General features: G+C 51.8%; 1 protein-coding gene across 1 annotated transcript; it reads right to left on the bottom strand.

Moving 5' to 3' along the window:
• Positions 1–385: 385 nt before the first annotated feature.
• Avil (advillin) lies at positions 386–19074 on the bottom strand. Its single transcript, XM_075954101.1, has 19 exons — positions 18997–19074; positions 17526–17600; positions 16254–16450; positions 15076–15184; positions 14888–14998; positions 14415–14617; positions 13934–14012; positions 13714–13812; positions 12709–12862; positions 12510–12610; positions 11996–12133; positions 11749–11907; positions 10965–11144; positions 7669–7814; positions 7062–7206; positions 4684–4872; positions 4238–4306; positions 2654–2779; positions 386–930 (listed from the first exon to the last, which is right to left on the bottom strand). The coding sequence occupies exons 1-19, from the start codon at positions 19060–19062 to the stop codon at positions 817–819; spliced, it is 2460 nt and encodes an 819-aa protein (XP_075810216.1). The 5' UTR covers positions 19063–19074; the 3' UTR covers positions 386–816.
• Positions 19075–20205: the final 1131 nt, after the last annotated feature.

Here is a 20205-nt window from a genome sequence, read left to right as displayed (position 1 = left end):
ATGGTGCACACCTTTAATCCCAGCACTCGGGAGGCAGAGGCAGGCAGATCTCTGTGAGTTTGAGGCCAGCCTGGTCTACAGAGCAACTTCCAGGGCAGGCTCCAAAGTTGCAAGGAGAAACCCTGTCTTGGAACCCCTTTCCCCACCCCACCCCCAAAATAATTCGGAGACAGGCTCTTTGTAAGTCACTGAGCTTGGCCTTGAGTTCACCCCACGGTCCTGGCAGGCCTTGACCTCACTGTGTGCCTGTCCCAGCTGATCCGGTAGCTGGGATTGCAGGTTTGTGACCCAGGCCCAGCTTCAGCATGGCCTCTGTACTTTCTCAGCACTGAAATGCTACGTAACTAAAGTCACCATAAGAAGGAAGACTGGAAAGGACGCCGATGTGCTCGTGTGGCCTCTTTATTTGAAAAGTTGAGCATGCTCTGGCACGTGGTAGACCTGGGCCTTTGGAGTCTTCAGTGCGTGCAGTAACGCCAGTGTTTGCGGGTACAGGGTGTATGTAGTTTAAAGCAAATGTGGGCCCTGAGGCATTAGGTATTTTAAGCTCAGTTTCCGGTTCTCTCTCTCTCAACCTGTCTACATTCATGCTTTCTGCTGAGGCCACAAAAGCCAAACCATGAGTAGGTAGCCTTCTAGTGTACGACAACCAAGGAACGCCAGGGTGAATGGGAAAGAGAAAAGAGCACGCCGGGACTTTCAGATCTGTTGTATCTGAAGCCGCCGAAGGCCAGGCTCAGTTGGTGTGTGACTTCTTGGCTGATGTTGGCACTGTGTGCTTGCTCTCTCCTGTGGTCGGACACCAGACGCCTGGCTTTAGAAAAGCCCCCTTTCTTTCTTCAGCTGGAGCTGTTTCCAGCCAGGCAGAGCAGTGAACTGCCCTCTTGTCATGCCGAACACAGACACAAAGTCTTGCTCCGAGAGGTAATTCTGCGAGAAAAGAAAACTTGTAGTGAGACGGAAGGCAGGGCGGGCACCAGTGCCAGCAGGTGAGGGGTGGGCTGGCGAGGCAGCTGCGCCACTGGGCGCTTGCCTAGCATGCGGACATCAGTGCCAGCAGGTGAGGGGTGGGCTGGCGAGGCAGCTGCGCCACTGGGCGCTTGCCTAGCATACAAGAGGCCCTGCCTGGCTTTGAGCCCTGGAAGGGCAGCATCAGATGGATGTCCAGGAAGAGTGTAACAGACCAAAGTTCTTCACTGGCCATGGAGTCCCACTGGGCCAGTGGGAGAAGCTGATTGGATTTGTCACAAGGTCCTGGTTCCTTGCCCCATAGGCAGTGAATGGTTTTTTTTTTTATGTTCTGGATGGATTATAAACATTTGATTTTGGAAGGATGGAGAATCGAATGGAGTGTTGTTTGCTTCGTGCCCTTAACTACCATTCTTATCGAACACTTATTTGGTGCTAGAGAGTGGCCCCAGGACTACTGTCTGAGGAGTCTGAGAATGTGCTCTACCCCTGCACTGTACCCCTAAACCCCAGAATTCTTAAAATGCAAGGTTGAGTAGCTCACACCAATCCAGTGCCCATGTTGAGGTCATTTTAAGCTACAAGCTTTATTTACTATTATTTTCTGAAATAGCGTCTCATCATAGCCCAGGCTGTCTGCAACTCACGGCAAGGCCATGCTGGCCTGGACCTATAGTGACTCCCCTGCCTTAGTCACCCTAGTGCCCGGATTACTGTCATGGGTCCCCAAGCCCAACTGACCTGTGGCCTCTGCATCTAAGAACAATGTAGTCTAGATGCTTAAGACTGGGTCATAATATCTTAAGTAAGATGTTACAGAATATCCAGACTCCTTTAATCAACTCTTTCAAGGGAAAAATCCCAATCACTCATCTGTCCATTCAGCCTGAATATATTCACTCATTTAACTAGACCGTAAACTTGACAGTCCAAGGGGCGTGTATGCTGCAGGGAGCGGGAGGTCGGGACATAGGAAACTGGCGGTCAGGGAAGGCCAACCAGAGCTGAACTCTAACCGGCAAGGGGCTGGCTCTGAGGTGTTTTAGGGACAGAGAACTCTCCCAGGAGCTAGTGTACCGACACCATGGCTGGGGTGAGCATGTTCAAGGGATAGAAAAGCAGGGCTAGGAGGATGTTGAGACCCCAAGGACAGGGCCAGGCTGGAGGGCTTTGGGGTCTTTTCAGTGGAAAGCCATTGGAGATGGTTTAAAGTTTTCTATTACATTTGTGAGGGGCATGCATTTAGAAATCAGGGGACAACTCCTTACACCATGTGGGTCCCGGGTGCCGAACTCAGGTCATTAAGTTGGATGGCAGATGCCTTTACCCTCCGAGTGGTCTTGCCAGCCGGGAGGTGTTTATTTTAAAAAGAGTGGCATCAGCTGCTTTTGAACCATCCCTGGCTGTTAATTACAATTATGCCAGGGAAGAATTTGGGGCATGGTGAGCAAACAGGTTAGTTCACAGTAGCGCACTGTGGCTGGACTGGACCAGCCGCAGAGAGGCTACCGGATGGATGCCTTTGGGGGTAGGAAGGAAGTCAAGGAGGAGCCTCCAATTGAGTCAGAAGCGCAGATGCCCCTAGAGTGCCCACCGCGTGTCCAAGCTCCTGAGCCATTTCTCGAGCTTGGTGCTTTAACCTGTGGGGAGTCCACCCCCCACCTTCAGCCCCACAGCTGCATACCTCCTTTTTGGCAGGGTTCACGTCCTCGGGCAGCCCCTGGTTCTGACTTTTCCGTAGGACTTCGATAGGGTGATACTTTGGCTCACTCTCATTAGAATTCAGGGAGAGGGTTGCGTTCTTCATATCCTACGTAAGGGAAGAGTACAAACATGGGCAGGGACTGGGGTCTCACGTGTCAGTTCTGTGTGTATAAGGTTTACATTTTGGCTTCTGCTGCTTTACTCTTTGTGATCATCTTCCAGAATGGTGGTCCCCAAACTTGGATGCATGTCAGAATGACCTTGGAAAGTTGATTCAGGAGGCCTAACATGAGTGCTTAGAGCCAGGGCAGTGTACACACCGCACTTAGGTCTTTACTGTATTTATTATGTAGTACTGTATTTATTTATGTAGTGCATACTTAGGTCTTTACTGTATTTATTTATGTAGTGCTGAGATTTGAACCCAGAGCTCGTTAGCCACCGACTCCTGCCTCCAGCCGCAAGTCTTCCCTGAACACTCTGATCGCATCCCTTTCCTTGGCATTTTTATTTAAGTCCCATGTTTCCAGTGGCTAAACGCCTTGAGACTGAAGGCACGCTTACGTCCGGTTTAAACACACTAACCGCCTCCCATTCGCTTTGGGATCTGACTTCATAGAGCACAGTGTTTGGAACACCTTGTGCCTTGCATCCCGTCCTGACGCTCCAGGGCTGCTGGCTCCACTGTTTTAGCTGTTGAAATAGGGGTCAGCAGCTTGAGCTGCTGCAGATTTCATTGTCGGAAACTAGTAAAGTATCATTTGGGTTAGAAGCGGAAAAGCTGAATAATAGGTAGGTTTTATTCTTATTCTTCCTTTCTTATTTGGTTTGGTTTTTGACACAGGGTCTCATGTATCCCAGGCTGGCCCTCTACTCAATGTGTCACCAAGGATGACCTTAAACTTGAGTTGACTTTGTACATTATGTCTGTGGGGGTGTCTATGTGCACACAAGTACAGATGCTCTTGGAGCTAGAGGAACATATACTTCTGGGGCTGTAATTAATGTCTCTTGTGAGCCACCCAACACACTTGCCGGCAGTCTGGAGGAACAGTGCATGCTCTCTCTGCTGAGCCAGATCTCCACCCCCATCCCCCTCGGCCCCCAACTAAGCCAGCTCTCTACCCTTGCCCCACCATCCCCATGTTCTGTTAGGCAGGAAATTAGGAGCTTGGCTTTTTCTCCCCCTCCTTCACCCCCCACTATTTTTGAGACGAAGGTCTTACTGTGTAGACTAGGTTGACCTAGACCTCAGGATTCTCCCATGCTTGCTTGCGACCTGCTTTTCTGCTGATTTAAAATACCTCTGAGGATAGGTGTAATTCAGCAGCAGAGTCTAGTCTGCATGTCTAGCAAAACAAAAACCTCTTCGCATCCAAGGAGACAACCGGGGGAGTCCTTAAAGGCATCGAGGGTTTGCCTGTGTGGCATTTGTAGCATATGCTGTCGCTCCATGCTTCTGGAGAGAGCCTTGTCTAAGGGGAACAGCACCCCCTTTCCCTTCCCTCGGCCGTGATTCACACGAGAGCAGTGGCAGCCTTGTCTGAGGGTAGACCCCACTTACGGCCGTGATTCGCACGATAGCAGCGGCATCTCCCAGTTCTTTCTTTAACTGCTCGTATGATTTTCCCGCCTGCAAAGAAACAGAGAAAACAGGATGAGGTATTGGCTGATAACAGGGAAAAGGCATATGAGGGACCGTGTGTATTTTCAGGAAAAGCAAAACGTGGTAGAATCTTAAAGGATTTCGGTATGCTTGAGGTTCACGTAGGGTCCAAAGGGCCTTACACGTGATCAACGTTCTTTGGTGGCAAGAAGAAGCAGGTGGCCGGCTCTCAGAGCTCAGCATTCTCCCATGGGAATGAAGCCCAAGAGAAGCAAAGCAAGGCAAGGAATTCAGAGGGAAGGGAGAGTGAGGGCCTGGTTTTACTTGGCTCTTGAGTCAGTACCCAACCCCCGCCCTGGGTTCTGAGCTCCCTGGCAGTCAGAACGGCACCCCCAGTTTCTTACACTCCACATGTGAGGATCCCATGCCAGGAACCAGCCTGTGAAGGTAGGAGGCTCAAAGCCCTGCTTGATGATCAGGATCGGTGTGTCGGGGTCTCGGCCGCTGGGGTGAGTTACCAGGTACTCCTGGGCAGTCGAGAGGGCCCCTTCCTTCTCTGTGGCATTGGCCTCGGCTCCTATCCACAGGAACACCTGTGGCACCAGTTTTATAATGTCAGTGTGGTCACGGCAAGGACTAAGTGCTGCTATGCACACCGCCCCATCCCCCCAGCCAGTCAGAGCCACAGAAAATACTCTTGGCCTCATGTGTGGTCTCAAGAGGAAGGTTCTAGAAGAAGCTTGATTTTGTGATTTTTTTTTTAAATTGCCATGTGTCTCTTCATTCCCAAACCTAAGTAAACTTCCTGAATTAACAGCCTACAAGACACTCATGTTTTCTCTGTGTTCCTCAAACCTCAGCAGAGCCAAATGTAGCCCTTCTTGTCTAAGTGCCTACTGAAATGTCCATTCTTGGTATGCCTGAGCCATCCAGACAGTCACCCTAGGCCAGAATGTCACGACAGTCAGGGCCATAGTCTATATCCAGTGAGTTACTGGACTTGCCAGCTTGACCAAGGCAGACCTCTGGCCTGTCACCACCTCTCCCTTCCCGTCACTGCTTTCGTGCAGCCAGCAGCAGCTCTTTCTGGGCCCCCATCCTGCTCTCCAGTGATTGATAGGCCAGGTCCACAGTCCACAGCTACTTCTCAGATGCTACCCTAGGGTGTATCTTAGCTCTGTCTTTCTGTTTGTTTGTCTGGTTGGTTTTGAGACAGTATCTCACTTTATAGCCCAGGCTGGCCTCAAGCTTACTCTTTCTGTCTGTAGCCAAGGCTAACCTTGAACTCACAGAAATTCTCCTGCCTCAGCCTCCCAAGTGCCGGGATTGCAAGTGTGACCCACCGTGTCAGGCTTATTTATTCTCTGGTAGGATTTCACGTCTTGCTGTCCAGGTTCCTGTTCCTCTGCCCCGGGCCCTACTCATCCAGGAGCCGTCTCCTCCAGGAGATTCCTCTCAGAGCCCTGAACCGTACTGAATGTCTTCTATACCTCATAAAGCACTGATGATTCTTTGCCTGGCCCTCCCCACTAGCCTATAAACACTGTCGGGTGGGCTCTTTACCTGGCGACATTGCTTAGCACAGTCATTAGCATGGAGGAAGCTCGCTAAGCTGATCTGAAGGCAACGACACACTCAGGGAGTGTGTCATACTTCCTAGAAGGCTTTGGAATCTGGTGTCATCCATCCTCAAATAGGGGCGGGGCATATGCTACGCTTTGCTTTCCAAAGTAAGGTGAGAAAGTTCCCAGGGTGGGGAGAGGAATTTGTTTCGTTTAAATTTTCTATTGTATCCATTTATTTAACACGTGTGGGCACGTGTGTGCCACAGTGTAGGTGTGGAGGTCAGAGGACAACTTATAGGAGTCAGAGTTCTCGCCTTCCACTGTGTGGGTCATGGGGATTGAACTCTGGTCCTCAGCTTTGGTGGCAAGCACCTTACTCACTGGGCCGTCTTGCCAGTCTATCTTCTAGGTTTAGGTTTTTGAGACAGGGACCCTGGCTGGCCTTAAACTTTGATCCTCCTGCTTCTACCTGCTGGCTGCCTGGATTCCAGGCTTGTGCAGTATACTGGCTTAAGGCTGGCGCAGTTTGAAAGAAAATGGGTCTCAAAGTGAGTGGCACTCTCAGGAAGTGTGGCCTTGTTGGAGTAGGGGTGGTCTTGTTGGAGGAAGTGTGTCACTGGGGAGGCGGGCTTTGAGGTCTCTTATATGCTCAAGCCATGTCCAGCATGGCAGACCACTTCCTGTTGCCTGTGAGTCAAGATGTAAGAACTCTCAGTTCCTTCTCTCGGAGCCATGTCCACCTGCATGCTACCTTGCTTCCCACCATGGTGACAATGGATTAAACTTCTGAACTGTAAGCGAGCCATCCCCATTAAATCTTCATTTATAAGAGTTGCTGTGGTCATGGTGCCTCGTCACAGCAATAGAAACCCTAACTAATATAGTTGGTGAGTTTCATTGTTGTTGGTTTGAGACAGGGTTTCTACATGTAGCTATCCTGAAACTCACTCTATAGACCAGGCTGGCCCCAAACTCAGAGACTGCCTGCCCCTGCCTCCCGAGGGCTGGGATTAAAGGCGTGCGCCACCACACTGGCTTAGCTGCAGAGTTTTAAACACCATTCTGTTCTGACTGTGGCATAAAGCAGTCTAGTCACCACTAGATGCCTCACTTAGTTGGCCCAGCACTAGCTTTCATCCTGGGTAGGGACGCCACACATAAACCGGCCCAAACTAGGATCTTTGCTAGTTGTCCTGAACTCTGGGGCTGTGTCTTACCTGGTCCCAGGTGTCCAGGAGCATCACATCACCTGGGTTTAGGTCATCCTGGGTGAAGTCTGTGACCTCAGTAACAAGGAACCGGCCAGTCTTATTGGAACATTCGAAGAGCCGGACCTGGACGTCCAGGATTTCTTGCTGTAACCTGCAGGACAGTCACGTGGAAGGGCAGAGCTGTACAGGAATCCTGATCATTGTGTGGGTGCCTGTGTGTGTGTGCACGTGTGTGCATGTACACACGAGGGCAGAGGTGGCTTTGGGTGTCTTCCACCCTTGTTTTGGAGACAGGGTCTCTCACAGAGCCTGGAGTGTGTCAATTTGGCTAGACTAGCTGGCCAGCAGTCTAAGGGATCCTCTTGTCTCCACCCCCACATCCACCACCCCCAGCGGCAGGATTGCACCCTGAGTTGCTGTAGCTGTTTTTTGTCTGTCTGTCTTGTAATGTACATTCTGAGGGATGGAACTCAGGCCCGACGCTTGCACAAGGACTATGCTGTGTCCCCAGCCCAGAAATCATATTTAACGCCATGAAGGATCTTAAGATCTGTGCAGGCCACAAGCCTTGAGGCCAGAGAAGCCAGGATACAGGGCTGGAGTGTTCATGTACCTTTTGTCATTAGCATAGGGTGCTTTTCCTCCCAGAAGGCCCCAGAACTCAGGTGGCTCCTGGCCCTCAGCCACAGCGTCTGCGTTGCCATCACAGAGAAGCTCGATCAGCTCCTTAGCCATTGCCCGCTCGTCCCCACTAGACCCCTGAGTGGGTGAGGGAGGCATAGGTGTTAGAAACATGAGGCTCTTTGATAGGGGACGCAAGACTTTTGAAACTGTATTGGGTCAGCTCTGAGCTGCACCGCCTAAGGACGAGGAGGGGAGGCAGGCAGGACGCACAGGCAAAGGGTAGGCCTGTTCAGGAGCCCACAGACAGAAGTCACTGCTGGTTTAGCTTCTTCTAGAATCCTAGCTCCCTGATTGCAAATATGGGGGTATTTAAGCCTAGGGTCGTGCACATGCATAGCAAATGCCTCGTATCTAGAGCAAGCACTAGAACCCCCAGGCCTCGCATGCACTTTTCAGTCTTTCTCTCAGTGGAAGTGTTTTTTTATTTTTTTGTTTTTTTAAAGATTTTTTTAAAATTTATTATGTAAACAGTGCAGGCCAGAAGAGGGCACCAGATCTCATTACAGATGGTTGTGAGCCACCATGTGGTTGCTGGGAATTGAACTTAGGACCTCTGGAAGAGCAGTCAGTGCTCTTAACCTCTGAACCATCTCTCCAGCCCAGTGGAAGGGTTTTTAAGATTGGGTTTCTCTGTATAACAGCCCTGGCTGTCCTGGAACTCACTCTGTAGACCAGGCTGGCCTCAAACTTACAGAGATTCACCTGCTTCTGCCTCCCGAGCACTGGGATTAAAGGCGTGCACAACTACCTGGTCTCTGTACTGTAATTTTTTTTAATTACAGTAAAATTGACTGTGTTGGCCTTAAAAACAGAACTTGGTTGCCACAGTGCCATTACCGTGACATTTCCTACCCCTCTGGAGGGGAGCCCTGAGTTGTGAACTCACGACAGCTGCTAAACTAGGCTGTTCTCCGTTAGAACGATCTCGCCGTGTCTAGACTCTCTTAAGTGGAAGCAAGTGACATTCCATCTCAGCGTTCGGATACTTTGAGTTCGCATGAATTGAAGACTCCTCCAGGCTGAGTGTGTGAGTGGCTGTCATCTTCACCGCCGAGTGCTCCATTGTAGGAACACTTGTGTCTATCCGGTCTCCAGATTTCTTCTTATTTGAGAGGATTGTGAATACATGTGCTCAACACAAGTGTGGACAACTCTTTGTGTAAGGGGTTTTTGTGTGCTGGGTATTTTTTTTAAGATTTATTTTATGTAATGGGAGGCTGGGAGGAGGTGGAAACTTGTTTTTTTTCTCATTTTCTCAATAAAAAAAAAAGATTTATTTTATGTGTCTGAGTGTTTTGTCCGTGTGTGTATGCACTAATGCACACAGCGCCTGTGGAGGTCAAAGAGAGCACTGGATCTCCTGGAACAAGGGCCACAGATGGCTGTGAGCCACATGTGGGAACTAGACCCAGGTCCTGTGCAAGAGGCACCTCTGCTGAGCCGTTTCTCCAGCCCCTAAAGAGTGTGTGTCTCTGTGTTCGTGTGTGTGTGTGTGTGTGTGTATGTGTGTATGTGTGTGCATATGTGTGTGTATGTCTGTATGTGTGTATATATCTGTGTATGTGTGTATATATATGTGTGTATGTGTGTGCATATATGTGTGCATATGTGTATATATGTGTATATGTGTGTGCATATATGTGTGTATGTGTATATATGTGTGTATATGTATATATGTATGTCTATGTATGTATGTATGTGCATGCCTCTGTGTGTGTGCCGGTTACTCTCAGCCTTTCATTTGCTGGGGATAGGAACCCAGGTGTTTGTGCTGTAACAGCAAAGCCCCGTACCGGGTCCACCATCTCCCCAGCCACTGAAGACAGTGGTTTAGTCTACTGCTGTAAATATGCAGGGGGCGTGTTGCTGGATTGTGTGGGAAATGTGAGTGTAATTTTTTAGAAACTGTCAGGCTCTTTTCTACAACACGCCCCATTTTGCAGCCCTACAAACAGTGCAGGAAGTTCCTGTGCCATGTTTTATATTATTTGTGTTTTCGTCATCCGATAGAAGTCTAGTGACACCTTACTATGACATTCCCCAGCAGTGATATTTGGCGTTTTTCTTAGCCAGTTCCCCATTTTTTGCTTGTTTCTTCTCTCTCTCTCTCTCTCTCTTTTTTTTTTGGCACAGGGTCTTGCTGTGCCAGGCTCTCCTTGAGTTTGAGATGTTTCCACACCAACCTCCCAAGTAGCGAGAAATACAGGTTCGTAACACCATATTCATTTCCTCTCATTTAGTTAATTGACTAATTAATTATTGTATGTGTCTTTATGATGGAGGCACGCATGCCGGAGTACCTGTATGGAGGTCAGAGGGCCACTTTTAGGAGTTAGACCTCTCTTTCTACCGTGGGATGCAGGGATCAAAGACAAGCATCTTTACCCCTTGAGCCAACCCACCGGCACCCTCTTCACCCCACCCCAGAAACTCTTTTTGTTTTTGTTTTTTTTTTTGTTGTTTTGTTTTTTGGTTTTTTCGAGACAGGGTTTCTCTGTGGTTTTGGAGCCTGTCCTGGAACTAGCTCTGTAGACCAGGCTGGTCTCGAACTCACAGAGATCCGCCTGCCTCTGCCTCCCGAGTGCTGGGATTAAAGGTGTGCGCCACCACCGCCCTGCTACTCTTTTGGTTTTTTGTTTGTTTGTTTGTTTGTTTTGTTTTTCGAGACAGGGTTTCTCTGTGGTTTTGGAGCCTGTCCTGGAACTAGCTCTGTAGACCAGGCTGGTCTCGAACTCACAGAGATCCGCCTGCCTCTGCCTCCTGAGTGCTGGGATTAAAGGCGTGCGCCACCACCGCCCGGCTACTCTTTTGGTTTTTTGAGATAGGTTCTGACTATGCTCAGACAGTCTGGCCTCGGACTCACGATCCTCCTGCCCCAGCCTCCCAAGATCTGGTTAAGCTACACATCACCACACCTGGCCCTGAATTCTCTTTTAAAGCTCGGTACAGCCTGGAGTGATGGCATCTCTTGTGCTTTGTCCTTGTCAGCCTGTCCTGCTACAGGGGACGAGCGCTGACTCAGGGTCCATGCATGGGAACACACGCCATGTCTCTGGGGGCCTGATTGCGGAATGTGGACGCTTCCTCTGAAGACTGGGGGGGCAGGCCCTCCGCTTGAGGCACCAGCCTACTCTTTAGTACCTTTCGCCTTGCTGGCGGGGCTGAGGGTGGAGCCAGGGCAAGCGTGGCAAGCTCCAGGGGCTAGGACACCAGCAGCCTTCTTACCTTGCCATACCACAGGTAATGTTCCGTCTGAGTTCGCAGCAGGAAGACATCGTTAGAGTTGAGCGAGGAAGCGAAGGCCGAGACTTCCACTGCTTTGGTGTTGGATTTGTCATTTCCTTGGATCTGGAAGAGTCTTACCGGAGGGTCAGGCTCCGCATTTCCCTTCCTGGAAGTCCCGCCCTAGAGAGAAGAAAAGTGGAGGCCAGATCCATGGAGGACCACGTGAGGTGGCTGTCATGGACCGAGATGTACTGGATCCCATCTTTACCCCTCAGGGTCTTCTAGGCTACCTGGAAATGATCCAAGTGGGAATGTTGCCCTACGCCAGTGTCTGCCACCTCTCACCGACCTCAGTCTAAGTCTGTGAAGCAGATGCCCACGAGGAAGCAGATTGGCGTCTACATGGCAAGGGACTCGATGCGACAACTGACATGTCACTGCGTTGCCTGCCCATGCTCCACCAGGGCTCCCCAGAAGTGGGCCTTAGACATCTGGGCAGTGAGGGAGGAGGAGCAGAGCAGTGTCGGAAGGGTGCAGGGTGGGCAACTGAGGCGGCTACGCCTGTACCGGTAACACGGCTCGGATTGCAAAAGACGGTGAGCACCAACTGGACAGGGGCTTGGACTCGCTAGGCATGGAGAGTCCCTTGACTATCACTGTCATTGTCCCCTGTGTCGGCCCCCTGACGCACACCCCCCTCACCCAACCCTGGCCTGTCCTGCTCTATGCGGATTCCTCAGCCCTGAGCATCCCTGCACAGGTCGTTTCGTCTGCAGGTCCTCACCTCGTAGATAACCAGTTTTCCTTTAAAGATGGCCATGAAGTGGCGTGGCTCCTTCCCCATGCTCACCCGAACCTGCACTGGGGCTCCACCAAACTGCTGGTCCACCTCCACGGCCTGGTAGGCCGAGGCTGCCAGCTCATCCTGTGAGGCGTGGCGGCCCTGCAGCGGTGAGAGAGGAGTGATGGATGGACCCCGGTCCCATGGGACCGGGGCATCTGGATCCATCACTGAGAGCTGGCTGGCCTACCTGCCAGATGTAGAGGATGTAATGGGGCTTCCCATTTACTTCGTAAGTGTAGAACACCAGATAGCAGTCTCCCCCAAAGAAGAAGCCATACCACTGATGTTCCACAGGGACCAGCTCCAGGTTTTCAATTCTCCAGACCTGGGCACAAGAGGAGACATCCTGCTCAGAGAACCCAAGGGGGATGGTGCTAACATCCACCCCAAGTACTCCCCCTCTCTCTGTGTGTCTGTTCTGCCTGGAAGGCCAATCACATTGCGTGATATGAATTCTGAGGGTGGGGGGTCACAGGTTACACTGGTCCAGTACAACCTAGGTCTTCGTAGACTGAGTGATGGCTTAGATGTGTCTTCTAGGTGACGGCCATTGTGGGGATGTGTCTCTCACTTTCCTGAATGTTGTGGGGGAACAGCCAACTCCTTAGAGAGCACAGAATCGTGGAGTGTCTGCAGAACAGGCTGTCCTCCTCTGCAGCAGGGCCATCCCAGGGGCCTAGTGTTGCCCTCGCCAGGCTCACCTCGACTTTGCCATTGCCATCGTCCACCATTCTCTCCTGGGCAGCCACTTCCGGCTTGGTGTGTAGGAGGCTCACGTCGAACTTCTCCTGGAAAACTTTAGCTGCAGAGAAAGGGGTGGAGAAGGCCAAGTGAGCGAGACACACACATGCCCCATCCTAGGGCTCTAAACGCAAGAACACACACGAGGGGAAAACTCACCAATTTTGCCAAAGCTAAATATTTTGCCCAAGCCTGTAGTCTGGTCCTTCACGGACCATTTCTGGAACAACTGTTTGAACATGGCCGACTCGGCGCCATCATTGACGGTCTCCACGTTGGTGCTGCTGGGGTAACCCTTCATCTTGATGAAATCCTACGGCACTCCCATATAAAAGCACATCAGCCAGGGCATATGCCGAGTGTTTGCTCATCTGGCAATTCATTCCTCTGAAGTCAGGTGGTAGGACCCTCCCTTCCCCGCCCTTGGGAAGCATAGCCAACTTCTACCTCACTTTTTGTCTAAGGTCCCATGTAACCTGCCACCAAAATATGCAAACACCTTGGGTCTCCCTGCTAGACTGCCATGGCTATGACCGTTATGGGTTGATTTTGCAAGACCTACTGTGTAACTCTACCGACTTTGTATCAAAGCTCAGTTATTGCTTTTTCTTAAAAGAAATTTCGAGACAGGCATTTACTGCTTTTAAGGAATCATACCTGGGTTATGTGCTAGGTCTGAAAAATTTAGTAAATGCCCCTTGAAGACTGGTCCCCTAATGTGGACATGTGACACCCCCCTCACTAACATAACTCCTGTATGGTTCTGAGTGTTTTATGACTTTTTCTTTCTGTTCGTTTTGTTTTTCGAGACAGGGTTCTCTGTGAAGCCTTTGGCTATCCTGGAACTCACTCTGTAGACCAGGCTGGCCTCAGACTTACAGAGATCTGCCTCTGCCTTCTGAGTGCTGAAATTAAAGGCATGCACCACTACCTCCCACATGGTTCTGGGAGACAGGGGTACCCCTGTTAGATATCAGGAACTGAAGCTCAGAGGTCTTGTTCACTCAGCTGGGAAAGGTAAATTATGCCTCTGTATCCCACTCGCTCTGTTTAATGTGAAGTTCTTGCCACTTGTTCTGTGCTCAGTGCCTGGTGTGTCTGGGCACATGTCTCTGGTGACCCTGGCAGAGTACTTGGGTGGTATCACACATTTACAGCTCCTACCAGGGCTTTGGACATGGCCGCCTGTTTCTCAACCTTCGTGGCTCCTTTGCCTTTCCACACATAGATCTTGGTTCCGCTTTGGTCCAGGATGTAGCAGTCCTGAGTCAGCCAGGAACAGGTATGGTTACTGATACATGAGCTGGAAGGAGGACTCTGCCCAGGGTCTGCCTTTGAAGTTACTCTGGCTTTCCCAAGCAAAGTCCCCTCCAGGTCTACTCACATCATGGTTCAGTAGGTCCTGGACCAGAGGCCTTGTTGCCACCTCTGTGATTGCCAGCTGCCCAGCTGCATCCGAGACACTGGGGAAGGAGGGAGACTAACCTGTACCTTCTCTCTGGAGAGCATCCGATAGATAGCTAAAGCCATGTTGTAGTGCACAGCTTGAGTCCAGAGGGGAAGACAAACTCTGTTCTCTGGAGGTGATAGTGTGTCCCTTCCAAACTCTATCCCATTCACATCCGCTGGTGTGGATATACCAGAGTACAGGAAGTCTCATCTAGAGGTCAGGAGACTCTAACAAGAACATAGGATAGCTACCTCCTTGAGAGGGGCTGTCTCTGAGCTGCTTGTGGGAGATACCTTTAAGAAGGCTGACCCAAGAGCACAAAAGTAGATGCCTCCACCCAAGCTGAGTGCCTGGTCTTCTAGGGGCCATCTCCCCACCCCCAGCCTCCAGCCCACTGTCAGGATTGAGTGCTCACTGATACAACATGATATTTGATTTCTGCTGCTGATCCACGATCTCGTCAGGAACTGCAGGCTGGATAATGGAGCGCCGGCCAAGGGTGTCCTGGAGGATTGTCATCAGCTCCAGGCTGGCTGCCTCTTTGTCTCCCTCAACCACTCCGATTTCAGCACGGCCCCCTCGCTCCCTGTCCCGAATGTCCTTTGCCAGAAGCATGGCCTGCCAAGGAAGCCCACGGGAGACTCAACTCACCCAGTAACCCTTCCTTCCAGATGGCTTCAGTGGGAGCCACCAAGGATTGCAGATAAATTACCCCGACGCCGAGGAGCCCCAGGGTGAGACCTGCCCTCGTTCTAGCTGTAAGCTAGGGTCTGCTCTAAGGCAGGAGTCCTCCTGGAACCTCGGAAGGTCAGCCAGCATAGAAGGCAAAGGGCAAAGGCACCCAGGAGGCCCAGCTCTAGGCTTGGAGGAGATGGGAGAGAGTGAGACCTTGAGTCGCTCCCCACTGTTGCTCTCCGGGCCGTTCCACTGGATGATAACCATTCCAAGGTCCAGCAAGAAGACGTCGCCTCGGTTAAAACTGTCCCAGCTCATCTCCACCTGTGTGGGGAAGGTCAGGGCCGTTTAGAGGGCTGGTCCTAGGCGTCGGGGCAGGACAGTCACAGGGTGGGACTCACCTCAGTGGCCCTGACGTTCCTCTTCCCTTTCACGTGTAGCAGCCGCTTCACGTCGTACGTGTTGGTCTCCACGTGCTTCATCCCAGAGGCCACGCCCCCTTTTTTGTAACTGAGGGGATAGCAATCCAGTTACTGTTGGGCGCCTGCTCCTTGCTAGGTTCTAGGAGACTGTTGTGAATTAAATGCAGTAATGACACGCGGGCATGAGTTTCTACCCACGTGGGGTATTTTGCAAATGTGCAAAGTAAATGCAGACCTGCACCTGCTCTCCCGAGGGTCTCTTGGGTGTCTAAGGCCAGGGCTGTTTTTCTGAAGGGACATTTGAGCTGAGGTATTATAATGCCAAGTCCCAAGAACCAGAAGGGCCGTGCTAAGGGCAGAGGGAACCTCACAAGTTTGGATTATAGACGTGTGTCACACCCATGTTAAGTCTATGTATCCCCACACCCACGTGCAACCTCCCAGACCTCTCCCTGACGCTTCTCATATTCTGGCAGATGAATGTCCCTTCTTCATTTAGTGAAATGTGTCCTATTGCCTGGTGCACGATTTTTTTTTAATAGAAAAAGAAGTTGGCACTCTGTTGTACATCTCAGCCTTTTGTCTGTGTGTGTGTGTGTGTGTGCGCGCGCACGCGCGCGCTAGGTGTGCATTTAATCTGCTGCTGCCTACATTGACCACAGCCTCCTCCCACCACTGTTGAGAATGCTCTGGAACAGCTGGGCAGTGGTGGCACACGCCTTTAATCCCAGCACCTTGAACTCTGCGTTCAAGGCCAGCCTGGTCTGTGAAGCGAGTTCCAGGACAGCCAAAACTGTTACACAGAGAGATTCTGACTCGAAAAACAAAAACAAAACACACACACACACACACACACACACACACACACACACACACACACACACACACACACACACACTCTCACTCAGGGCCCTAGGTGTGTCAGGGGTTTAGAGTTCTGAGAAATGAATTTGCCTCAGCAGCCCTAGTTACGCTCCAGCGTGCAATGCGGGTGCTCGCCCCGCCCAGCACTGGGCCCCGCCCCACCCCGATGGGCACAGGTGACTGCTCTGCTTTGCTCTTTGCTTCAGTCTCTCTGGTCTCTTCCAAGGCCTACCGACCCTTTAGTTTCCGCTCTCGGAAACAGCTGTGTCCGTCTCTCCCGCGCATAGACTCACATGACACCCTGCTTGAAGTAGCCCCGGAAGGTGTCCGACTCGTGGTACTGGACCTCGCGATGCTGCACGGGGCCGCCTCCCAGGTAGTCGTCCAGCTGTGTGGTGTAGATGGCCGCACAGCTCTGCTCATCCTGGGAGGAGTCCTTCCCGATCCAAAAGTGGATGTCCTGGGAGAGGAGGCTGCCCACTCTCCGGGTCTAGGAGAAGCCGGAGGCGGGTGAGGCCCACACTCCCGTCTGCCGCCCTGCTGACTTCCCCAGCAGGCAACCCTCTGCTATCTATCCGTAAGTGGGCACTAGAGCTGGCCCGACGCATCTACAGGCCTGCTTGCCCACATTGGCGGAAGGTGCAGCTTGTTCGTACGGAGGGGACTCTTTCCCCAGTTGTACTGCAGGCTTAGTCTTTAGGTCCCCTGCACTCAACAGCTGTACAGCTGCCAGCACTGTTCATGCGAGGTGTTGTTTCCTCCGCCAGAATGAACACTTTTTAAAACGTTATTTTGTAGCCCAAACTAGCTCAAACTCTCTGAGGCTGGCCCTAAACTCACAATCTTCCGGTTTCACCCCACACACAAGTGTTAGGATTGTAGGAGGGGGCCACCATCCTCCACTTTTTCGGTTTTTGTGTATATCTCGGGCTAGTCAAGAACTCACTAGGTAGCCCAGGCTAACCTTGGAGTTGGGAATCCTCCTGCCTTAGCTTCCCAAAGCGCTATGATTATAGGCCTATACCACTTGTCCTGCTTAGCTCTTCCTGACTGGTGATTGATGTGGGAGGGCCCCGCCCACTACAGGTGGAGGGCCCCACCCCATTACAGGTGGTGCCAACCCTAGGCAGGTGGCCCTGGGATATAGAAAAATAAAAGCCACGCTGTATGAAGTAAAACCCTTTCCTCCCCAAGCTGCTTTTGATCAGGACATTTATCACAGCAACAGAAACTCTCTTACCTAGCTCACAATGAGAACTTCGTGGCCACAGACAGGTTGTGTATTTGTGTGGCCCTAATCAGAACACTTCAGTGTACGGCTGACCGTGGAAGGGGGAGGCGCTGTGTGTGTGTGTGTGTGTCAGAGGCAGGGGCTTGTGCCTACCCTCCAATGCACAACCACAACCCCAGGCTTGGTGGTGGCCACTCTCAGTCAGCCTGAGGCTCTGCGTGCCATGACGGAGAATCCAGACAGACACAGGCACCCGCTTTTCTCACAGTTGGGTTTCTACGGCCTGGGAACTGCCTGCTGAGGAAGGAATTTGAACGTGGAAGATGTTGCTCACCGAAAGGATGACGTAGCAATCTCCCTCGTAGAAGTTGCCATGAGCACTCTGAGGCACCAGCACCAGCTCCATTTTCTACAAGGATTAGAAGAGAATGCAGCCATACTGTCTCCCGACCTCCCTGCAGCCTCCCTCTCTGCCGCTGGGCACGGATGGAGGAAGAGCTGTTGCCACAGCCTTGTGGGGCAGGTGGCCAACACAGCACAGGCCTGCTGCTCTGACTGGGAGCTTGCCACTAATCCCTCTGGCTCCGAATTTGCTGTGGTGTCCTCCCGGTGTCCTTCCCGTGTCCTGCTTGTTCATCCCTAGTCCTCTGGAAAGGCCTGTGAGCCTCCCCCGCCCCCCAAGGCAAGCCCGTGGAAGGGGAAGAACTGGGTGTAACTGTCAAGTAAAAGCCCCTCCTCTGGCCAACCCTCAGCTCCCCCACTGACTTAGAGCCACCAGGCTGCTCAAAGGAAGTCTGGGAAGCTGACCGAAGGGGAGGCTAATAGCAGGGAGAGAGCCAGCAGCTGGTGGTATTGAGGCTGAGTGTCTTGCACTCAGAGCCTGAGTTGGGGCCCTCCCTGATCTGCTCATTCTAGGAGGGCCATATACACAGCCTCACATGAAAAACGACACAATTTCTTCCAAGTAAGGCAAGCCTGCAGCCATATTTGTGTGTAAGTTCTGTGTAAAATCTGGATGTTAAGTGTGAAAAGATTAGATACATAACCTTTGATGAGTCCGGTTTAGCGCCTAGTCCCCCTCTCTCTTACATTTATTTATCGGGCATGCCCAAGAGCCACGCTGTACATGTGGAAGGCAGAGAAACTTGACGGAGTCCGTTCTCTTCCTCCACCGTGTGAGTTCCAGGGCTTAACTCGGGTCCAGACTTGGCTGCACAATACCTATATCCACTGAGCCACCTGGCGAGCCTTCCTATTCATTTTGAAGTAAATAGGGAGGGAGCCTTAAACACTGGAAGTAGGCTGGACTTCCCACAAGCCTCTTGGAGGCTCGCCAGAAAGCAGTGACTCACACTTTGGAATTGAGCAGGGACATGTTACTTGTGGTGTTCTAGCTGCTGCAACTGACTAGGAAGACGTGGGTGTGTCCTGTATCCAGTAGGTGACCCAGACCAGAGCTCAGAGCCACTCAGAGGAGACCAAACCCACAGGGTAAAGGGATGAGCAATGGCCATCTGTGCAGCGTACCCCCCTCCCCAAACTGGTAGGGACCAGTGTTCCTACAATGATTATGTTCTGTTTCTCTGACCAGCCGCCAAGAATCTCTGGGGAAGGTAAACATCTTCGGAGGTGTTTACTGGAAGTGCAGACTCACCAAGCAGATGGCTGGATGAAGGACAAGCTTGGTTCGGTTTGGGGACCTGCACTGAGCACAGGCTGGGAAAACCTGTGCTTGATGCTGGCCCTCAGAGGCCACAGGCTCAAATCCCAGTCGTCAGGGTGGGTGTGATTCCCATTCGGCTCACCTCAATTCTCCAGGTGATGATCCCAGGGTCATTGCCCACGGCCCTGAAAGCACTGCTTAGGGACATAGTGTCTTCCTGGAACTGAAATATCACAAAGCCGGAGGTGACACCCCTCACAGTGGACAGGGAACCGCCGCTTCTCCCAAGACTTCTGTCGCATCAGCCATGAACTGCATGCCCTTTTGGTGCCCTCCGCCCAATACCATCTCACCGCGGTAGATGGTAGTTCAAGATCATAGTGATGATCTGGCTGAACCAGCCCTGCGTCCAGAGGTTTGTTTCCACCTGCTGCTCCCTGGTCGAGAGTTCTAGCTGATAGCGATCTGTGTGTCGGTGGGTGTATGCATGGGCTGTGGGTGCCCCTGGGAGGCAGAGGTGTTAGAGTCCCTGAAGCTGGAGTTACAGGTGGTTGTGAGCCATCTAAGCAGGTGCTGGGAATCAAAGTCAGGCTCTCTGGAAGAGCAGCATCTCTCTATTGGGTGCTATCAGCTCTCTGTTGGGGGCAGGGGGTGATGTCAAGCCTGCCTTGATTCACTTTGCACACATTGTGCCATGCCCAGGCGGTGGCCCTGTCACATCCTACCACAAATGAGGGCTGAAGAGGTAGGAACTAACTTGTCTACGAGCACACACTAGAATGACATCTGTTCTGTCCATAGGGTCTCTCCACATAGCCCAGGTGATCGCAGAGTCTGCCTTGGCCTCCTGACTTGCTTCAGTTACGGACTTCTACCACTAGACCCAGCTCCATACCTTTTATTTTCGTATCTTCCTGATTGTGAAAGCCTGTTTTAGGCTCAGGGTGCCAATGGGGGAAGGTGGGTGTGGCCTCCTTGCCCCTACCCCAGCTTCTCTCCCACCTGTGCTCAGCGAGCCTGGAGGTGCCTAGCACCTGCAGGGCTGAGGAAGGCTGGGAGGGAGGAAGTGCTCTGACGACCTTGGGGACCCTTTCTACGGTCAGCTGTGGCTTGGTTAACACACACAGGGTTACCCTGGACCTGTGTACATGCCGCCCTCAAGTCCTGCTCTCAGGGAGACTGGGCTGACAGTTCCCCAAATGACTACTAGACTGCTTTCTCCTGAGACTCAAAGTAGGGATGGGATGGGTGGATTTATGAGAGATTAATAAGCAAAATTAGCTGGCGGGGGGGATTATGTGGCTGTTTGCTATCTGGTGGTACACTGGGCTGGTCAAGCATAGCACGGCTG

The sequence above is a fragment of the Microtus pennsylvanicus genome, chromosome 20 (assembly GCF_037038515.1).
Source record: "Microtus pennsylvanicus isolate mMicPen1 chromosome 20, mMicPen1.hap1, whole genome shotgun sequence".
Lineage (NCBI taxonomy): Eukaryota > Metazoa > Chordata > Mammalia > Rodentia > Cricetidae > Microtus > Microtus pennsylvanicus.
This window is presented reverse-complemented; position numbering and strand designations above follow the sequence as displayed.